The sequence below is a fragment of the Dendronephthya gigantea genome, unplaced genomic scaffold, assembly GCF_004324835.1.
Source record: "Dendronephthya gigantea isolate DGI-Jeju-01 unplaced genomic scaffold, DenGig_1.0 000408F, whole genome shotgun sequence".
Classification (NCBI taxonomy): Eukaryota; Metazoa; Cnidaria; class Anthozoa; order Malacalcyonacea; family Nephtheidae; genus Dendronephthya; species Dendronephthya gigantea.
Window position 1 is genome coordinate 45570 of NW_021163418.1, and position 17448 is coordinate 63017.

At 35.5% G+C, this 17448-nt stretch overlaps 3 protein-coding genes and 1 long non-coding RNA gene across 6 annotated transcripts; 2 read left to right on the forward strand and 2 right to left on the reverse strand.

Annotated features, from left to right (window-relative positions):
- Positions 1 to 1180: 1180 nt before the first annotated feature.
- Positions 1181 to 14335, forward strand: LOC114542873. The gene is made up of 6 exons (XM_028562260.1): positions 1181 to 1355; positions 2316 to 2507; positions 12101 to 12445; positions 12597 to 12786; positions 13283 to 13371; positions 13520 to 14335. The coding sequence occupies exons 1-6, from the start codon at positions 1197 to 1199 to the stop codon at positions 13826 to 13828; spliced, it is 1284 nt and encodes a 427-aa protein (XP_028418061.1). The 5' UTR covers positions 1181 to 1196; the 3' UTR covers positions 13829 to 14335.
- Positions 1261 to 14793, reverse strand: LOC114542876. Of its 3 annotated transcripts, XR_003689806.1 has the most exons (6): positions 14347 to 14793; positions 12365 to 12529; positions 12070 to 12139; positions 2525 to 2569; positions 2100 to 2177; positions 1261 to 1347 (listed from the first exon to the last, which is right to left on the reverse strand). It is a non-coding gene; the product is annotated as an uncharacterized LOC114542876 (long non-coding RNA). The 3 variants fall into 3 exon arrangements; XR_003689804.1 differs by lacking the exon at positions 12070 to 12139; XR_003689805.1 differs by lacking the exon at positions 12070 to 12139 and having other exon boundaries at positions 12365 to 12737.
- On the reverse strand, positions 4335 to 6285 carry LOC114542875. Its single transcript, XM_028562261.1, has 5 exons — positions 6095 to 6285; positions 5766 to 5939; positions 5162 to 5525; positions 4745 to 5006; positions 4335 to 4649 (listed from the first exon to the last, which is right to left on the reverse strand). Exons 1-5 carry the CDS (start codon positions 6152 to 6154, stop codon positions 4454 to 4456), a joined length of 1056 nt encoding a protein of 351 aa, XP_028418062.1. The 5' UTR covers positions 6155 to 6285; the 3' UTR covers positions 4335 to 4453.
- On the forward strand, positions 7912 to 11619 carry LOC114542872. The gene is made up of 8 exons (XM_028562259.1): positions 7912 to 8167; positions 8350 to 8587; positions 8803 to 8967; positions 9109 to 9193; positions 9468 to 9836; positions 9951 to 10140; positions 10308 to 10399; positions 10576 to 11619. The coding sequence occupies exons 1-8, from the start codon at positions 8074 to 8076 to the stop codon at positions 10888 to 10890; spliced, it is 1548 nt and encodes a 515-aa protein (XP_028418060.1). The 5' UTR covers positions 7912 to 8073; the 3' UTR covers positions 10891 to 11619.
- Positions 14794 to 17448: the final 2655 nt, after the last annotated feature.

The window sequence follows — 17448 nt, forward strand, 5'->3', positions numbered from 1 at the left end:
ATGAAACTTAAAATTTCGTGAGGGTGGGAAACTGGAAGTGTTGTAAAAATCCACGGTAAATATTACAAGATTTTCTAAAAAATCCGAATATTCCCTAGTCCATAGTCCCCAGTCCTTTTGTAATGATTATTTTGGCCTCTGCCCTATGGGATTATCTGAAAGCTTGTGTTTAAGAAGCAACATGAGACAAGAAATTTCAAACAAGTTTTTCAGCGGAGAGAACTCCAAAATAAGTACGATTGGGCTAAAACTATATGACTGCATGGTATATATATTTCTTTAATCGTGTTTACAGAAATATTGACTTTTAAGTTCCAAATTTCTATTTCTTAAAAATCCCAAAAAATTCCCAAGATCTCAGGATAAAGTCTTGAACTTGGCAACGCTGAAGAATATTTTTCCTGAATTAGTAAATTTTGATAGGTTGCTTTGGTAATTAGCCAACAGAAAATCTGGCCATACTAAGCTATTCGGTATCCGAATAAAATTGAGGATATTTTAACAAGTCTTCATTGATCTTTCTGGAGAACTTTTGGTAGCGATCACTTCAAATTGTTCATTGTTTTTCAATAATTTTTAACATGCATACATCAGTGAATGGCAATGCAGTCGTTCAAAGTTAGGTTATTGCTAATCCTGGGTTAAATTTCACCCCGCTATTTTAGTTTATATGCCTCTATATATACACAGCTATTTGCCAGTTCAAGACTTCGATAATACTTCCGTTGACCCACAAAATATTTATAAAGCAGAGAAATAAAAAATTGACGACATTGAGGAAAGATACTTCATCAAGAAAGATTTCAGTTTACTGTAGCTGCTTGTCATAAAATTATAATCATTTAGTTTTAGACCTGCATGTTTACGTATAAACCCATGCATTTATCAATTATCGTATTGATATATAGTTGGACACGTTTGAATGTCTTCGCGAATCGAGTGACGAGTTGCTCAAAGGTTGTGGCCTCAAAGCAGGTGAAGTACTCAAAATTAAAAGAGCAATACGCGAATCGACGACGACTCTTAGTCCTCAGCCTGCTGCAAACACCGGGCGAGCTTCTCAAACGCCTCTAGATGACGAGTTTTCGGACATCGTTGATAACGTTGATACCTCGTTTTCGGATATCGTTGATAGCGGAAATACCTCTGACATCGTTGATACCTCGGACATCGTTGATACCTCGGGAGTTCACAGTATGGCATCAGTGGATGATGTTGTGAGCTCGGTGCCTGATCATCTCGAAAAAATCAAGACGGCAACAGATGGCATCGTACCGCGGCCAGCTTTCCAGAAGACTGGAGATACGATCCAATATAATGATAGATGGATTTCATCCTATCAGTTGCCTGCAAGGGTATGTATTATTCATTCGTCATAAGAATCTAATGAAGAGAGGGTTATTTGGGTGGTATACGTGTACTAACACTTATTCCAAAGGTCTGAGGGGTACACGAGATTTATACCTCGAAGCCTGGTGACAGAATTCGTATTCGCTTCGCGCTGAGAGGGATACAAATTCAGCCACCAGGCTGAGAGGGATAAATCTCATGTACCCCGAGAGACCTTTGGAACAAAGATTTTGTCTTTGAAGTTATATCTACACTCAGATTAAAAAAAATGTCGTATCCTTTTTTTGTCGTAGCCATTTTAAAAAAATGTCGTATCCTTTTAGAGCTTGTATTAGCCAATGAGCGTCGTTTGGAATTCGTATACCTTTGGAGCGCACAAAGATACGAGATTTATCCATTCTGCTTCGTCCAAACAGATTTGTCTATTACTGTGCGTTGATAGACAAATGCATGTATTCATAAAAGCGATCGTTCCTATACTGTATATATTTGTTTGCATGAATAATATTTCATGTGTATAATTTACCATTCGCGAAATCAGGATAAAAAACGTGTCTTCGCGCTGGTAAAAACAGCCTGACCAGACCCAGACGAGGTAAAATTTCAAAGCAGGTTGGTAGGCTGTATGAGAGGATTAGGAGATACACGCTCCTCAGCCAATATACCCACCAAAATATACATACGTATTATATAGTTACGTCTTTTTTTCGTAATTATATACACTAATGATGTCTATGTGTAATACTTACAAAAGAATCCAAATACTGTGTTGGTCAGCTTCGGCCTTGTGTATTGTAAAACACCTAAAATTTGAGTTTATCATGAGCCTGAAAGATAAAGCAATCACCTTTACCGGAAAGTGACTCGGAAATATCAACGTACGACCCAAGCCTTATGTACCTCAAGGTGCATATACATATATAGTCGTAAAGATTGAATAACTATATATTTATTTTGCATTTTAGTTTTCGCCTAGAGTCACAGCAGCCCTGGAAAGAAAAAACCTTCCTGGAAACGTGCGGGACGAGTTCAACAGAGATATATGCAGTAGCATTAAAGTTCACACCATGAACCCAAAAAAGCATGAGAGGGAGACCGTGGCATTTAAAATCATCTCAAAATATCCATTTTTAGCGGACAAGATTGGTTCTGGAATAGTATGTGTATAACTTACCGGTTTCTTAACTTCTTCATGCAATGCTTTGATTTTGGTATAATTCTAAAGAAGCATAATCGATTAAACAAAAAACGTTGACAAGTTTGGCAAAAAAATTATACGCTTATATACTGCATGTATATTGAATGGGATTATATATCATATTGTTTCCTTTATTGTTGGATCAGTGACTAAAGGTCACTTTTGAATGGTCGATTCCCAAGTTTTTAGGAATCCCCCAATTACGCTTCAATAAAGTGAATGGTCTTAAAGCATGATTATCGTCACATGTTTGCTCTGTTGATCTACCATGCAGGTAAAAACAGTTCTAAGAAGGACTGACTGTTGAAATTGGTGTTGTCTGACGTTTCTATTCCCTTTTAAAAGGGACCAAATCCTTCTCAGGACTGCACTAACTGGAAGATCAACAGAAAAAAATGCAAACCACAGGATTGTGAAAAATATTGCATTCAAGCTTAGACCTAGGAAAAACGTCGTTCTTATCATGCGGCGAACCTAATGCATATAAATACACTGTAAATTTCGCAGTGTTACGCCAACACGAAACTGGTGTAGGATAACACCGATTAGGTGTTTTGCCAAGTCAAACACCATTGGAGTGTAGCAATACACTTAAAAAGCGTAACTCTACACTATGCTAGCGTTTCTGTAACACTTTCTCGGTGTAAAAACAAACAAACCTAGGTTACACCAAATTTGGTGTTTTTTTACCTAAAAATGGCATACATTTACCTACTGCTCAGGTTATATTACACTGAACGGTTGCGTTAGTATACACCTATTTAGTGTAAGATATGCTTACACTCGATAAGTGTATATCTACACTTTGGTTTTTGTATTAATACACCAAAAAAAACGTGAATGTACCGTGATCTGGTGTAAGTAAAAACAAGGTTATTAAACACCGAGAGCGTTGTAAATTTACCGTCTACGGTGTATATTTACCCGATATGAGTTTTCAAAATTGCACTTGAAGAGCGTAAACTTACATCTAAATTGTGTACAAAATTCAATGCCTTATAAATTAAGACCGCGACGGAAAATGCTTGATTTGTTGCAAAATAAAAGAGTATATATGGTTGTATAGATACAAAAGAATGGGAATTGACTACATACTAAGAGACCAATAGACCCTGGGTCACAACAATTTGTATACCAGGTACGAAACGTGTTTTCGTCAAATGTTCCTAAGCAAGCATGCACATGCAGTTTTTTCGTTAAATGTTTCCAGGCAGGCACAGTATCATGAGTCAGACAATTCATTTATTTACTGAATTTCTTTATTATGTTAATAATTTCTTTAACACATGTATATATTGTTCAGCATCAGATAGGTCGTACTTCATTCTTACAAAGTGTTTTGATTCTCTATTTACAACGATGGTATAAAGATCTAGAGGATGATGATCTAGCATCCCAGAAAATAATAAGGGCACAAATTCTTCCAAAACTTCAACCTCATAGCAATGAATGTGCCTGCTAAAAGCAACTGTATTTACTTTCTTGCAAGAAAACATAACATCCATGTTTGGCATAAAAAAACATTATGTATAAAAAGAAACACAGGAAAAATTAATTGCTGATAGATTATGATCATATTCTTTTTATACTTGTATCCATTGACTTTCACCCAATTCAACCTAGAATGTGAATATAGTTTTCACTTTTCAGTCCAGTTTTAAATAATTTTTACCATATATAAGAACAAACTTACAGTGTCACAGTTGAATTCTGATCCAAATTGTTGCCCAACTGGCACAGTGAGGTGCATTCTTTCTCTTCCAGATCCTTCACATAAAAACTTTACCTAAGCAGAATATTAATAAATACATGAAGTAGAATAAAAGGATACTTATAACAACATTTAACATCCTAAAAACCATTACAAAATTCCAGCTAATATCCAGTATGCACTTTTGTTGTTCACTAACCTGGTCCAACCTCAGTATCACTCCTTAAATAGCCATCACTGTCACTAAGCCAGTAACACTGAAGCCGTTGGTGCCTGGTAGCTAATGTCTTTGCTATATTCTTGAAGCAACCTACAGTCTGCGCCAAAAGCTTAAAATAATGATGCTTAGCCTCAAAGCGCATGCACCAGTTGCGCACAAGGGGTCCATATCTAAAATATATAAAATAAATAATTAAAATTATCAAATGTACTGGGGTGTTCAGCATTGAAGCCACCACCTGTGAGAACCAGATCAATAGACATACCTTAGAATTTGGTTTGGGTAATGAACCATGAAATGCTGTTTTGGAATAAGTTTCCTTTCAGGATAGAGCCTTTTAAACTGTTCCAGATACTCGCTGATTATGAGCCGAAGATAGAGTGTAGTACCTTTCTCAATCACTGGGGCAAACAATATATCAACAATATGCATTAAATCAGTGAACAATTCCCAGTCATCATTTCCTTCTGGTATCCATTTGTGAACCAAAAATGGCAGGATTCTAGAAAGACACCACATTTGTGATGCTGAAATATAACTCAATTAGTGCTAGCATAATGTTAAAACACTGACTAAACACTGATTCTATAAGAACTTTTAAAAGAACTATGGGAACTTGGGACCTGTGGTTGATGTAGTCATCCTCAGGTTTAAGGCAACTCTTAAATAAATAGTTAAATACCTGATTGGCGTAAATGGTAATCACTAAGATTGACATTCTTTACCAAGCTTGGTTTGTTCTTGATGTCACAAACACCATATGGGAATGCTGAAAGCGCATGGTTGAACTGATCAAGTGTGAAAAATTTATCCACCATGATGAATTTTCTCAACATCACTTTAATTTGGAAAGGAAGTACACCTTCTAAGATATCATGCATGATATCAGAAGGAAGTCCATCAACAACATGAAAATATTTAGAAGCATTTAGGGCTGAGTTCTTTTTCACACCATATACAGAAGCTGATTCTGGATCAGTGGAAACCAAATCCACCTGCCTAGCATAATTTTCTCGGGATCTCATTGTGAATAATTCTTCAGAAAACTGGAAATTTAAATAGTTGGATATTATACTGGGGTTGGTATAATCAAATCTGAACAACATACATTAACAAACATTGATTAACACCCATTAAAATCTCATGAGAGCAAAAAAAGCTGAGTAGGTTAAATGAATGTTTTCTCATGATATCAATAGCATTTCCTACAAAAAACTGTGTACTGGTATACCATGTTTCACAATATTTTAGTAGCATTGCAATTTGTGATATGATTAATAAATTACCCTTTCTTGAAATTCCACCGATGTGCCCAGACAGAACCTACACGGCCGATTTGCACTGAAACTCTCCATGAAACCTCCAATTGAATTGCTACCAAGGTTATCTGCAACTACTACACTTAATGTTCCTTTAATTGGAATAATTTGATTTGCTATATTGAGTTGTACGCCATGCTCCTGAAAAAAGTAGCAAAATTACATTTTGAGATGCATTAGATTTATTACTCATATTTCTTGGCAAGCTTGAGGCAAATTCTTTAATAGGGAATCTTGAATATATTGTTAATTGGTGATATTCACAATAAAATGTATTGTATTAATTCATTACTTACTGATTCAAGCATAGCAAGGTCACTCATGAATGGCCTGAGGACTTTATCCATACCATACATCTTAATCCACTTGACTGGACAAAGAATCAAAAGATTCAAATTTTTTAGGCATGATCTATACTTGGGATGGAAATTTCCTAACACCCAATAGAAGGCACCTGCAAGTATGTAAATAAAAATGAAAATGTTTATTGACAAATCAGTGTTTTTTTAAAAAGTAATCCAATTGAACTATCAAAGTCCAATATTGCAAAGTTGTTGATCTTGTGACATAAAAAACCTACCAATTTGTGTACAACAGCTTTTGATCCTAGTGGATTGGAAACTTCGAAGTCATCATAATATAAAATTAATTGGATAGCCTTATAATTTAAGGAAAAAAGTGGATGTTTGCCCACTCCAAATCAGCACCATCACAAAGGTCCCTCATTTTCCCATCAACACTTCTATGAAATTTTCAATCTAAAAAAATATCAATTAAAATATATTATATCATAATATGGTAGTCATATTATTATGGTAGTCATATTATAAATTTCCAGGACACTTATAGTTGTTATATGAATAATGACCTGTGAGTAAACATCAATTTGATTTAGCAGCTGTTGAAGGACCTGGATGAATGATATGTACTGGAATGAATGCACTTTCACTTTCGATGAACCATTCGCTGTATTCTCATCATACATATATTTCTCCCCAAGGACTATCTCAATTGGATTCTAGATATAAGTAAGATAAGGATGCACTCAGCATTTAATATAAACTAATCAGACATTGTTAGACATTGTTTACAACCATACATAAAAATACATTACTATATACATACCACTATCTTAAATTCTTGAGATATATAATTGTTCCTATTCTTAGTGGATTTCAGGAATTCCATGTTGGGTGTTTGTTCCAAGTTCATGACAACTCCCAATCCATCAATATCACTGATTTTAATCCCACTTTTATCCAAACACTGTCTAATCTTTTCTTTAACATGGGCCTCGTGTTGTTGGAGTAATTCTGTTGTATTATCTATCACCTTGTTTGTTGTACTGTCAGTTAGTTGATTTAATTCTTGCGTCTTTAGGGCAAATAAAGCTAAATGTCTCTTTGAGAAAGCCTCTCCTGTCTTCGGTGTCTTCGGTATACATTCGATTGTATTATCCAATCGGTTTAGTGCATCGTTTTCGGGAATTCTTGAACCAACGTCATCATTTATTACTTTTTCCTTTCCATGTTTACGGGAAACATGCGAAGTTAGAGAGGAGAGAACAGAATATGAGCGAAAGCATGACTGCACTGGACATTTTATTTTGAACTCTGGCTCATGAATGTGATTATCGCGTAGGTGGTTTAAAAAACGATTGAATGTAGTAAAGGAAAGATGAAAACACTCCGGTTTTTTGACAAAGAAAAACTACTCGCCATTATCCAACCATGCTGGTATAAAAATAATATAAAAAATTTAAATAATATTTGCATCTATGCCAAAAGTTCGAAAAACACAATAACAGTGCTTCCACTTTCGAAAACATGACCCTCACTGAGGATGAGTGGGCCGGTGGATACAAGATTATGCTGTGTATATAATAATGTTCGTATAATATAATATGTTCGACGTCACAAGCATCCTAAATACCTTGCGATTTTCGAGGGCATTTTTGTTCCAAATGTTAGGATAATAAAGTATTTTATTAAAAAATATTGTAAGCCAGAGCTTCAGCTGAATAGAGGATAATTATAAGTTGATATTTTCTTTGACCAATCGTAACGCACTATTCTAAACCAATCACGTTTCAGACAATGCAGACATCCGACCAATAAGCGATTCAAACCAATAGTGATTACTGCAAACCTATTTACAAACACTGGGGTTATATACACAGATAAGTGATTATATACAACACGTGTTGACTTTTGACAGTTGAAAGTTGAAACATTGTTATTTATATCGGCATCACAAAATTTTTGAAATTCCGATAATGGATAAGGTCCCATCCATCGCTTATTCGTGCGAAGAAGTATCGGAATGGCTTAAACTCAATGGATTTGAAACGTTTAGTGATAAATTTATCGGTGAGTTTTATTATAGAGATAAATACTCCAAGCTAGTCGTTGTTTATAGCCTACAGAGCTAGTTCACTTTTACTTATTTAGATTCTCAATTTAGTTTATTTGTTGATCCGATTGATTATATTAGCGTTCATATCACTCGTCACAATATAAATTTCCGTTTGTATTTGTATTTGTGAAACTAGAAGAGGATGTTGACGGTGAAGCGCTCGCTCTTTTATCTGAGAATGCACTCGAGTCTCTTGTCGACAAAGTTGGGCCAAGAATGAAGCTTTTAGGCGTTATTAAGAAGATGGTTAGGAGTGATTCTGAGTCTGTTGAAAGCGGCAACAGTGGTAGCTTGTCACGTTTGCCTTGGGATTTAGAATGCCCAAATAACTCTAAAGATCAAGATTCGCCTCGTTGTTCTTCGCCAATACCAAGGTATGTGTATAAATCGAGTACATTCAGGTGTCCTTATTGATGTAACTGATCGTTACTTCACTAAGATGTAACAATTTCAAAACATGTAAAGCAAGTTTAGCCTAATTTTGAAAGCATAATTCACAGTTGCAAATAATCTGTGACTTCCAGTAAACACACCTAATGCTTAATAGGTTAAGACTTAACGAATTATCCACAAAATTAATTCTATTTAGGAATGATTGCTCCACTGTAAGAAAAACCTGGGTTACACCATTTTGCCTACCTGAACGATTTCCCCCAGCTGTACAAGAAGCCTTGTCAAAGAATATAGCCTTACCAAAGTTGATTCGTGTGAAATTTATCCAGGCGATTTATGACAAGATATGCCTTTTTACAATGTATGTATACTTTTTTTTACTGTGTTGCATGAAAGTGAAGTGACCAGCACTTTTGGGGCTACAGTATGTAGGTTTGCTTATGTAGGACACATTAAACTGAATTGTTTGTTATTTAATTTTATTTATTTTAATACATTTTAGTTCACCAACACCTGACCAACGCCGTGATGTATGTAGGGCAATTATATCAAAATATCCTTCCTTGGCAGATGTTGGTGGCAGCTATGTAAGTAATATTTTAATGATTTAGCATTATTTTTTTGCAATTATTTGTTTGCTCTTTTTTAACATTTCCTGTGGCTTATTATGTATTGGACTATGATTGTGAAAAGTTCATGTACCAATATTATTTCACAAGCCTTATTGAAATCCCATCATGGCCTGATATCTGATGCCAGATGATTTACATGTGAAGGGGAAAACACTGTTGCTTTGTATGTTAATACTGAATTAAACCATGTATTAATGAAAAATACTGAGACCATATAATTTTTCCTTAGGAAACCTGGTATCGTCAGTTAGGCGATAAAGTTAAAAATGAATTAAGGCATGAAAGGAGTGATCCAGTTGTGCTAGCAAGAAAAAGAAAGTCAATTGAAGGCTCGGATTTGACAGCTAAGGTGCCAGGAAGCAGCCGAAGGGGAATAATAAATTGGGAACCTCCTGCTGTTGATGGTGAGGACCTACATTCTAACAAAGCCCATGTTCAATGGATGCAGAAGGAGTACCGAAAAAAGCACCCAAACATGGAAGTCGTTAAGCAGAAAATGCAACTGACTTTCTCCTTCAGAAGAAAGTACATAAATGCTGGGAAGTGTTCCCTTAATGAAATTGATGCAAAATACCCTTTTTTATTTGAACATGATCAGGTTAGTATTATATAGTTAGTAATATCTGTGCATAAACATATAATCCGGCACTGGGTAATATAATTGATAAGTTACTTTTAAATTACTCTTATAACTTATATTGATTTTTTATAGTTGCAAGATGAGTATGAAAGATTGGTGTCTGGCAGTAGTGTTAAAGATTTGGTTGTTACAAACTTACGTGAGCTTGCACCTAAGATTTTGAAAGCTGCCAGCAAGAAGAAACTCCCTCAACTTGAAGAACTGGTTCAAGCTTGCGTACAAAATGAGGATGAACTGGATGAGGAGAACAGATTGACAGATGGTAATCCCATTCATACTCATTTAAATGAATATATTTTCACTATCAAAAGTTAATTATTATGCTGTGTGCGGTTTCAATATATACACCCTATTGATTATTCTCCTTCTTTATTAACACAGTCAGAGCAATAATTAAGATTAAATATGTAATTTTTTCTTTGTTCCTAGATGAGAAAGTTGTTGTGGCACTTTGTACCTTGCCACACCTTTTGGAAAGGAAAACAAAAAGTAATCCACATCCAGAAAATTTCCTTTATCAGGTATGTATAATATACTTTAGTACCTTGTCAATGCTTATCAATGTTATTACACCACCTTTTGGAGAAATGTATTGTCATGATAAGTGTAAGCTAGTGGTCTGTTAAGTGGTCAATCATGAATAGTTTTAATATGAAGACTTTGTTATGATTTTTTAAAATTTTTATTTCAAATGTAGACAGCAGAAAACCCAGAGGTATTGTTAAAGAAAGCTGCCAGCCCCATCAGCCCATTCATCATCTTTGTGGAGGACAGTGATGGTCACATAATGAACAAAATGTTTGTTGCAGGGGAAAAACAAGTTTGTTTGGAAACAGATAACATTTTTTCAGCAGTATCGTCCCTTTTGTTTTTGTATTATGTTTGTAATTTAGAGTACCCGAAACAGTGTTTTAACACGTTCCTTTTTTTACAACGTACTGTTCTAAATATTTTTGACCGGGTAAGGGTGCCAACCAAAGTTTTATTATTCTTAAATGAACTGGAACAGTGAAATATTAGGCATAAGTGCATGTTATATAGCTGGTTTGTAAATTTGTTATGTACAGTATAATATAATGTAATATATTCTGTCATATAGAAATAAATATGTTTTTACCTTACCACTGCACTAGAATTAATTAATTTCGTGGCACCGGGCCATTGTTTAGAAGAGCATTTTTATTCTTTTGGTGTACTTATACACCAGATCGGTGTCTATATTACTGAAAGCATATTTACACTAAATAGGCGTAGAAAACCCTTTGGAAGGGTAAGTTTACCCTCGCGGTGTATTTATACACCAGATCGGTGTCCATATTACTGCAAGCACGTATACACTAAATAGGCGTAGAAAAACCTTTCGAGGGGTAAGTTTACCCTCGCGGTGTATTTATACACTAGGTCGGTGTCCATATTGCTGCAAGCACGTTTACACTAAATAGGCGTAGAAAAACCTTGGGAGGGGTAAGTTTACTCTCGCGGTGTATTTATACACGAAGTTGGTGTTCATATTGCTGCAAGCGTTTTTACGCAAAATAGGTGTAGGAAAACCTATAGAGGTGTTAGTTTACGTTAATGGTGTATATTTACGTCGCCATAGTGTACACATAGCTGCATAAACTTTACCCATGAATAGTGTAAATTAACCCAAAATATAGCGTAAATAAACACCATATTAGTGTTCATATTGCTGCAAGATTTTACACCGATTTCGGTGTTGTGCCAACACTCCGAGATTTACAGTGTAAGTTTTGTTCCAGCTCATTTGCATTAGGTTCGGCGCATGAGAAGAGCGGCGTTTCACCTATAGGGGTTCGGCCTTACCAATAATTACTTATATCATAACATAGTTGATGGATATATATGGTTTGGAGACTAAATAAAAGTACAATACAACTCATTAACTATGTTATTGTCCAGCTTTATGCAAAAAAGGTTCCTTTCTCGTCACGTGTCTATTGTATTTTAGCTAAACTAACCAAAATTGATGCCATTCGTCTTTCCGAGCTCCTCAACCTTGACTTGAAAAATATGTTAATTAAAGATTGCTATTGGTTTATCTCTGCAAAATACAATAGACATGTGATGAGAAAGAAACAATCTTTTGCATAAGTCTACCTCAACATAATGAGTTGTATTGTAGTTTTAGGTGGTGTCCAAACCATGTTTATTCTATCAACTGCGAACATACACTGTGTCATATCTATTCACATTGTTTCTAGTCATCTTGGGATATGTCGATAAAGAACGGGTTTAAGAACCTAAGAAAAACCAAAAGAGGCTATCAAAGTCAGAGCGGTGTTTGTATGATCGGTGTTCAAACGAAGAAGAACAAGGTGGCCGATGATGCTCCGCTTGCGTTGGTGGAAGGTGAGACCACGCAAACGTGCCAGGACCACCTCGCTGCCATAAAACGCGAAATGGCGAAAAACAAAAACAGAAACGTCGCTTTAATAAAAGAACTAATGGAGCTAACATATCCATACCGACGGAACAAAGTCGTGTCCAGTCCCACTACGTTGAAAGATCTTCTGGCAGAGTATCCAGCATTGAGGCTGGTTTCTGAGGTATATAGTAATTCCTGTTATCTCCATACACAATAAATCCAACAACAATCCAACTTTATTTTATTCTATTGCGGGATCTGAAGCCTGTGTGAAAAAACTTTTTTCAATGTTACAGTAATTCACAGGTATTATTCTATATATACATTTGTAGCTAAAGGCAGAGTTTGAGAGGGCAACAAGCTCCATTGGAAAATGTCGGAAAATGAGCCACATTTTCAGGAACAATGTGAAACCAAAAATCATTAGTCTGGCTCAAAGCAAGGTGAAGGCGTTTCCAGGAATCGCCAGCATCCTAAAATTAATGGAAGAAGAAACTACAGATTCTCCCACAAAAAAGACAGGTAATAAATTAAAGAAAACAACATATAAAATAGGCAAAAATGTTCTCCGTGTTTATTATACTTACCCATGACGGGCATATTCAAACCTATAAGAATGTACAAATTTGTCCGTTTCACTCACCAGTTCACTCATTATGAGTGCCTAGGCCTTGGGACCCTAGGTGGCAGTTTAAAAGGAGAAAGGAACACACTGCCACCTAGGGTCCCAAGGCACTCATAATGAGTGAGCTAGAATATACCCGTCAAGGGTAAGTATAGTAAACATGGAGAACATTTTTGCCTATATATATAATATATGTGTATTGATCCGATCGACTAGTTAGTAAAATCATTAATAATGTATTTGGGACTTAGTTAGCATTATTCACTTTTCCAGGACATAATGCTCTCAAGAGGAACATTATTTATTGGACATATCATTGTAGCTTCAAACATTCAAATGCTCACATATTGCAACTCTATAATATTTTGAAATGTTGTTTTACATTCATTGCAGAAATTGAAGAGGATGGAGCCGTAATGCTGGTGCAACAACTCCTCAGGGAAAAAACAAACAGATATGATCCTGTGGTCAAAATCTGTTCAGTAAGTATCATTGCATAGTTATAATCCTTGAAAATCTTAAGTGTTTAATTAAACCACTAATGCTCAAAAACTTTTAGTCTTCCATGTAAAAAATACAAACCTATTTATTGTGTATTTATTTAGTAAACTGGTAATGTTTTTCATTCAGGATGATGAATCAATTGATAAGGTGATTGAAAGTGTTGTGGCACCCAAGCTGATTGGATCTGGGCAGTATGGCTCAATCACCCCACTCTATCTGGTAGCTGAAGGAGAGGTTATTATAAAATTTCCCAATACTGGACTTATTAATGCTTTGGTTGTTTTACTTGCAGCCTATTATGCCTTTAATATAAAGTATCCTAACAAAGGGAGAAATTTGTTTTCATTCATTGAAGCTACTCTTCTTGGCAACTTTGAAGATGCCAAGAAGCGTGTTTCTATTAATAGATTGCTAAAAGACATGGCTTTTTTGTGAGATGATTTAGTTTGTTTGTAGCTGCATGTTTGTGTTAAATCACAGTTGATAGAAGATATGGTTTGGAAACTTCTAAGACAAATAATTTATAAAACAGCTCAGCTCAATGTTTTCTGTTCCTCATAATGCCAAATCTGGTTCTTATTTCTCATGTGTGTAGGATATTTTTGCTAAGCAAATGGAAATGCTTTCATAGTTGTATAACTTTAATATTGACACCTATATGTAAGGTACGTTGCACCAATAATAAAATCTGACATGTCACACTGACATGTACAGATCAAATCCTGATGCCTAACAAAGAGAAAGTCTCCAAACCATATATTCGATATTGTACTGTGCAAATAATGTCAACAATCAAACATTTTGTTCTTTTATAGTTAAAAAATACTTATTGATTATATTCATCTTTTATGCATGTTGTTGAAATTTATAATGAATCATGCAAAGGTTATTTATGAACTACATGTTTTATATTTCGAAAGAAGGGCTTAAATAAAATTTGCCATCAAGTTTACCTGTAGAAATTTTATCAGTATTTGTTGAATCCACGTTTCTTGAAGTAAATCCCTCAGAGTCAGTATTTTTAAAACAATTGAGTGGCCTTTTTGTTACCATATATGAGTACTGGGGAATAAGTGTGGATTGAATTGAATGTCATTTGCCTTGTTGCTATGCAACGAATATCATTATCCAAGATGGCGTGTAAATGTTGACATTTCAAAGTGGACAAAGTGAAGGTATTTTTAGATATTTTTAGATGTATGATTTATAACTCCAAAAGTGGAGTTACAACTCTTTAACTCCTTTTTAGGTGTTACATTTTAACTCCTATACATGATAGTTATTTTGACTCCAAAAACGGAGTTATTATTTTACTCCAAATCTAGAGTTACTTTTAACTCCAAAAAGTGAGTTATTTTGACTCCAAAAACGGAGTTATTATTTAACTCCAAATCTAGAGTTACTTTTAACACCAAAAAATGAGTTATTCTGTACCTTTTTTCGTAACTCCTATTTTAGGAGTTAAAATAACTCCCTCAAAATAACAGTGTGGTGTTGCTGCACGGAACATATTGTGTGCACTAGGTAAATATCCAAGCCTATATTTTAAATATTTTATTACCGCAATGCATTGCTGAAATTGAAATGTGGATTTCATGTGTATAAATGGTGTGGATATTTAATGTAGTATTTATACCAAATAAGTTTTGACAGCATGCAAGCACACGTTACTACGCTGGTTCGCATACAAACGAACTTTGCGTATGCGATATTCTGTATTAATGTTTGGTTATCATCGGTAAACAACTTGATCCTTGCGCTAATTAATTTAATCGTTTGCGCGTCAAAGAGTATAAACAAAAGTGTACAATGGAATCTCTTGTGTTTAGTTTAACATAAAGTATGTATCCAGTAGCTGAAACTCAACCAAACTGAGACGGCAATTTTTGTTTACTGTCGGTTTACAGCCGTGTTAATAAAACGGATGCATGCTGTATCGCCTGTATGTCTTTGTTTATATGTCTTTAACCACTCATACATAGAGTTTGTTCGTGGAAAAATTTACAAAACCTGTAACGATGTTGCAAATGAACACGCGCTGAATATTTTGATGGGTATAGTTGCAGATGATGCATTAATTTGACATAACGATGATAATATATACTAATAACTGAAGGCTTTCTAACGATTAACCCGAATTTTGATGCAAAACGCCAATGTATATATGTATATAAAGTATAAAATAATGGGATTTAGGTAGTATAGCTAATAATTTTAGTTAAACATTCAAATGAAGGTATAGCTATTTATGTACACACATACTTGGAACAACACATGTTACTTGTTTGAAAATATTTCCTATTCTTTTAATTAGATAAATTAGTCAATAATATCTTGCGTCAATTATACGCGCAACAGGCGTTCAGACAAATTCGTTAAAACCGTTCATAAACATAAATCGTTCAAACGGCTTCAGATTGAACGTTTATTTATCCGTTCGTATTCTCGACTTTAAACGTTCACATTTTTAGCTGAATTCGTCAAAACGTTTTCTGGGTTCGTTGAAACGTTATTACAGATCGTTCACTACCCGTTCGTTATCCGTTCGTTTTGCCGTTTCAACGAAATATCGTTAACGTACGTTTTCCCGTGGAAGGTCACATATCGTATGGGCGTTATATTCGTATACATATAATAAAAAGATGTGTACGTATACGACGTATAGATTTGCAGTGTTGCAGAGGAATGTTCTAAGGGAACATTTATTCCCCAATGTTTAATCGAATATTTGTCCATATTCGGGTGTTAAGATGCCCATGCAGTCAGCAATCGGCCATCGTGCCTAATAGGGTCATATAAGGCCATATAAGTCCCAAACGGGCCTATGAGCACATGCTCATAAATGCTCATGAGCAGATGCTCATCCGCTCAATGAGATATTTCAGGCCCAAACTCCTCAAAGGGAGGAAAAAGGGGGTATTGCGAATGCGAAAATGTGTGCATTTTTAGAGCGAATCGAAATATATATTGGTGTTATGGACAACGCGATGCTTGAAGCATAAATTAAGACACGTATTAACGCTTGTAACAATGTAATTAAGTAGAACAATTTTACAAATATTTTAAACATATTGTCCGGACACTACACTGTTTTCTTGTTTAGATCGTTTGACTTTTTCTTCCGTAAGCAAGAGTTTGCATTGAAAAGCCCGGACTTGTCCGGGTTAGGACGCCTAGTCATGCAGCAATTGGGCCATCGGGCCTAATAGTGCCATATAAGGCCATATAGGGCCCAAACGGGCCTAATAAAATACCTGACTTGAAAAAAATGAGCCAATTATTATTAGGAATTTGTTGAGCAATCATCTAAATATGCGTCGCACTCGTAGGAGCTGTCCTGTGTTTAGCTGTGGTAGTACAAATTTAGCAAGGTTAGCAAATCATCTCGACCAAGTACACGATATGGGCACAGAGGAACGCAAGAGATGGTTAAAGTGGAGTAAGAAAGGAATATGTGTACCTCGACAGAGTAAAGAACCAAAGGAATTCGATATGGAGGAGTGTCTGGAAAATTTATTAGAGCGCGATGGAGAGAAATTTATTATCAAGAAGAGATGGAGAGAAACTTTAATGTTTACCTAAGCACTGCAAACGAACAACCTCTATCTAGGGGGAAACGAAGAAAGTACATAAGGGATTGCTAACATTTTAGTTTGTGTGAATGTACTGGACTAGGAAAAAGTACCGTTGAGCAGATTAGCACATCCTCATAACTACACATGAGCAGACATCTGCTCATAAAACTGCGTTGCTGCTCGATAACAAGGCATTTACACACTTCTAGTGCTAAGGGGATGAGCTGCCAATTTTGCAGAAGATATTTCAGCCGCAGTTACAATCAGCGCAGACCCGAACGGGAGTATTGCCTACTACGAGAACAAGAAAGAAACATGTCTCAAACAGACTCGGACAGTCAAGAAAGTGATTTCCAAGATGATGTCTCGACCACTTCCACTCAGCAATCTGGAAGTTCGACGACAACGGACTCAGAATGTGAAGAAGAATTGGATCCCTGGATGCCGTTAATAGAAGAAGCATAACATAGAAGTAACACA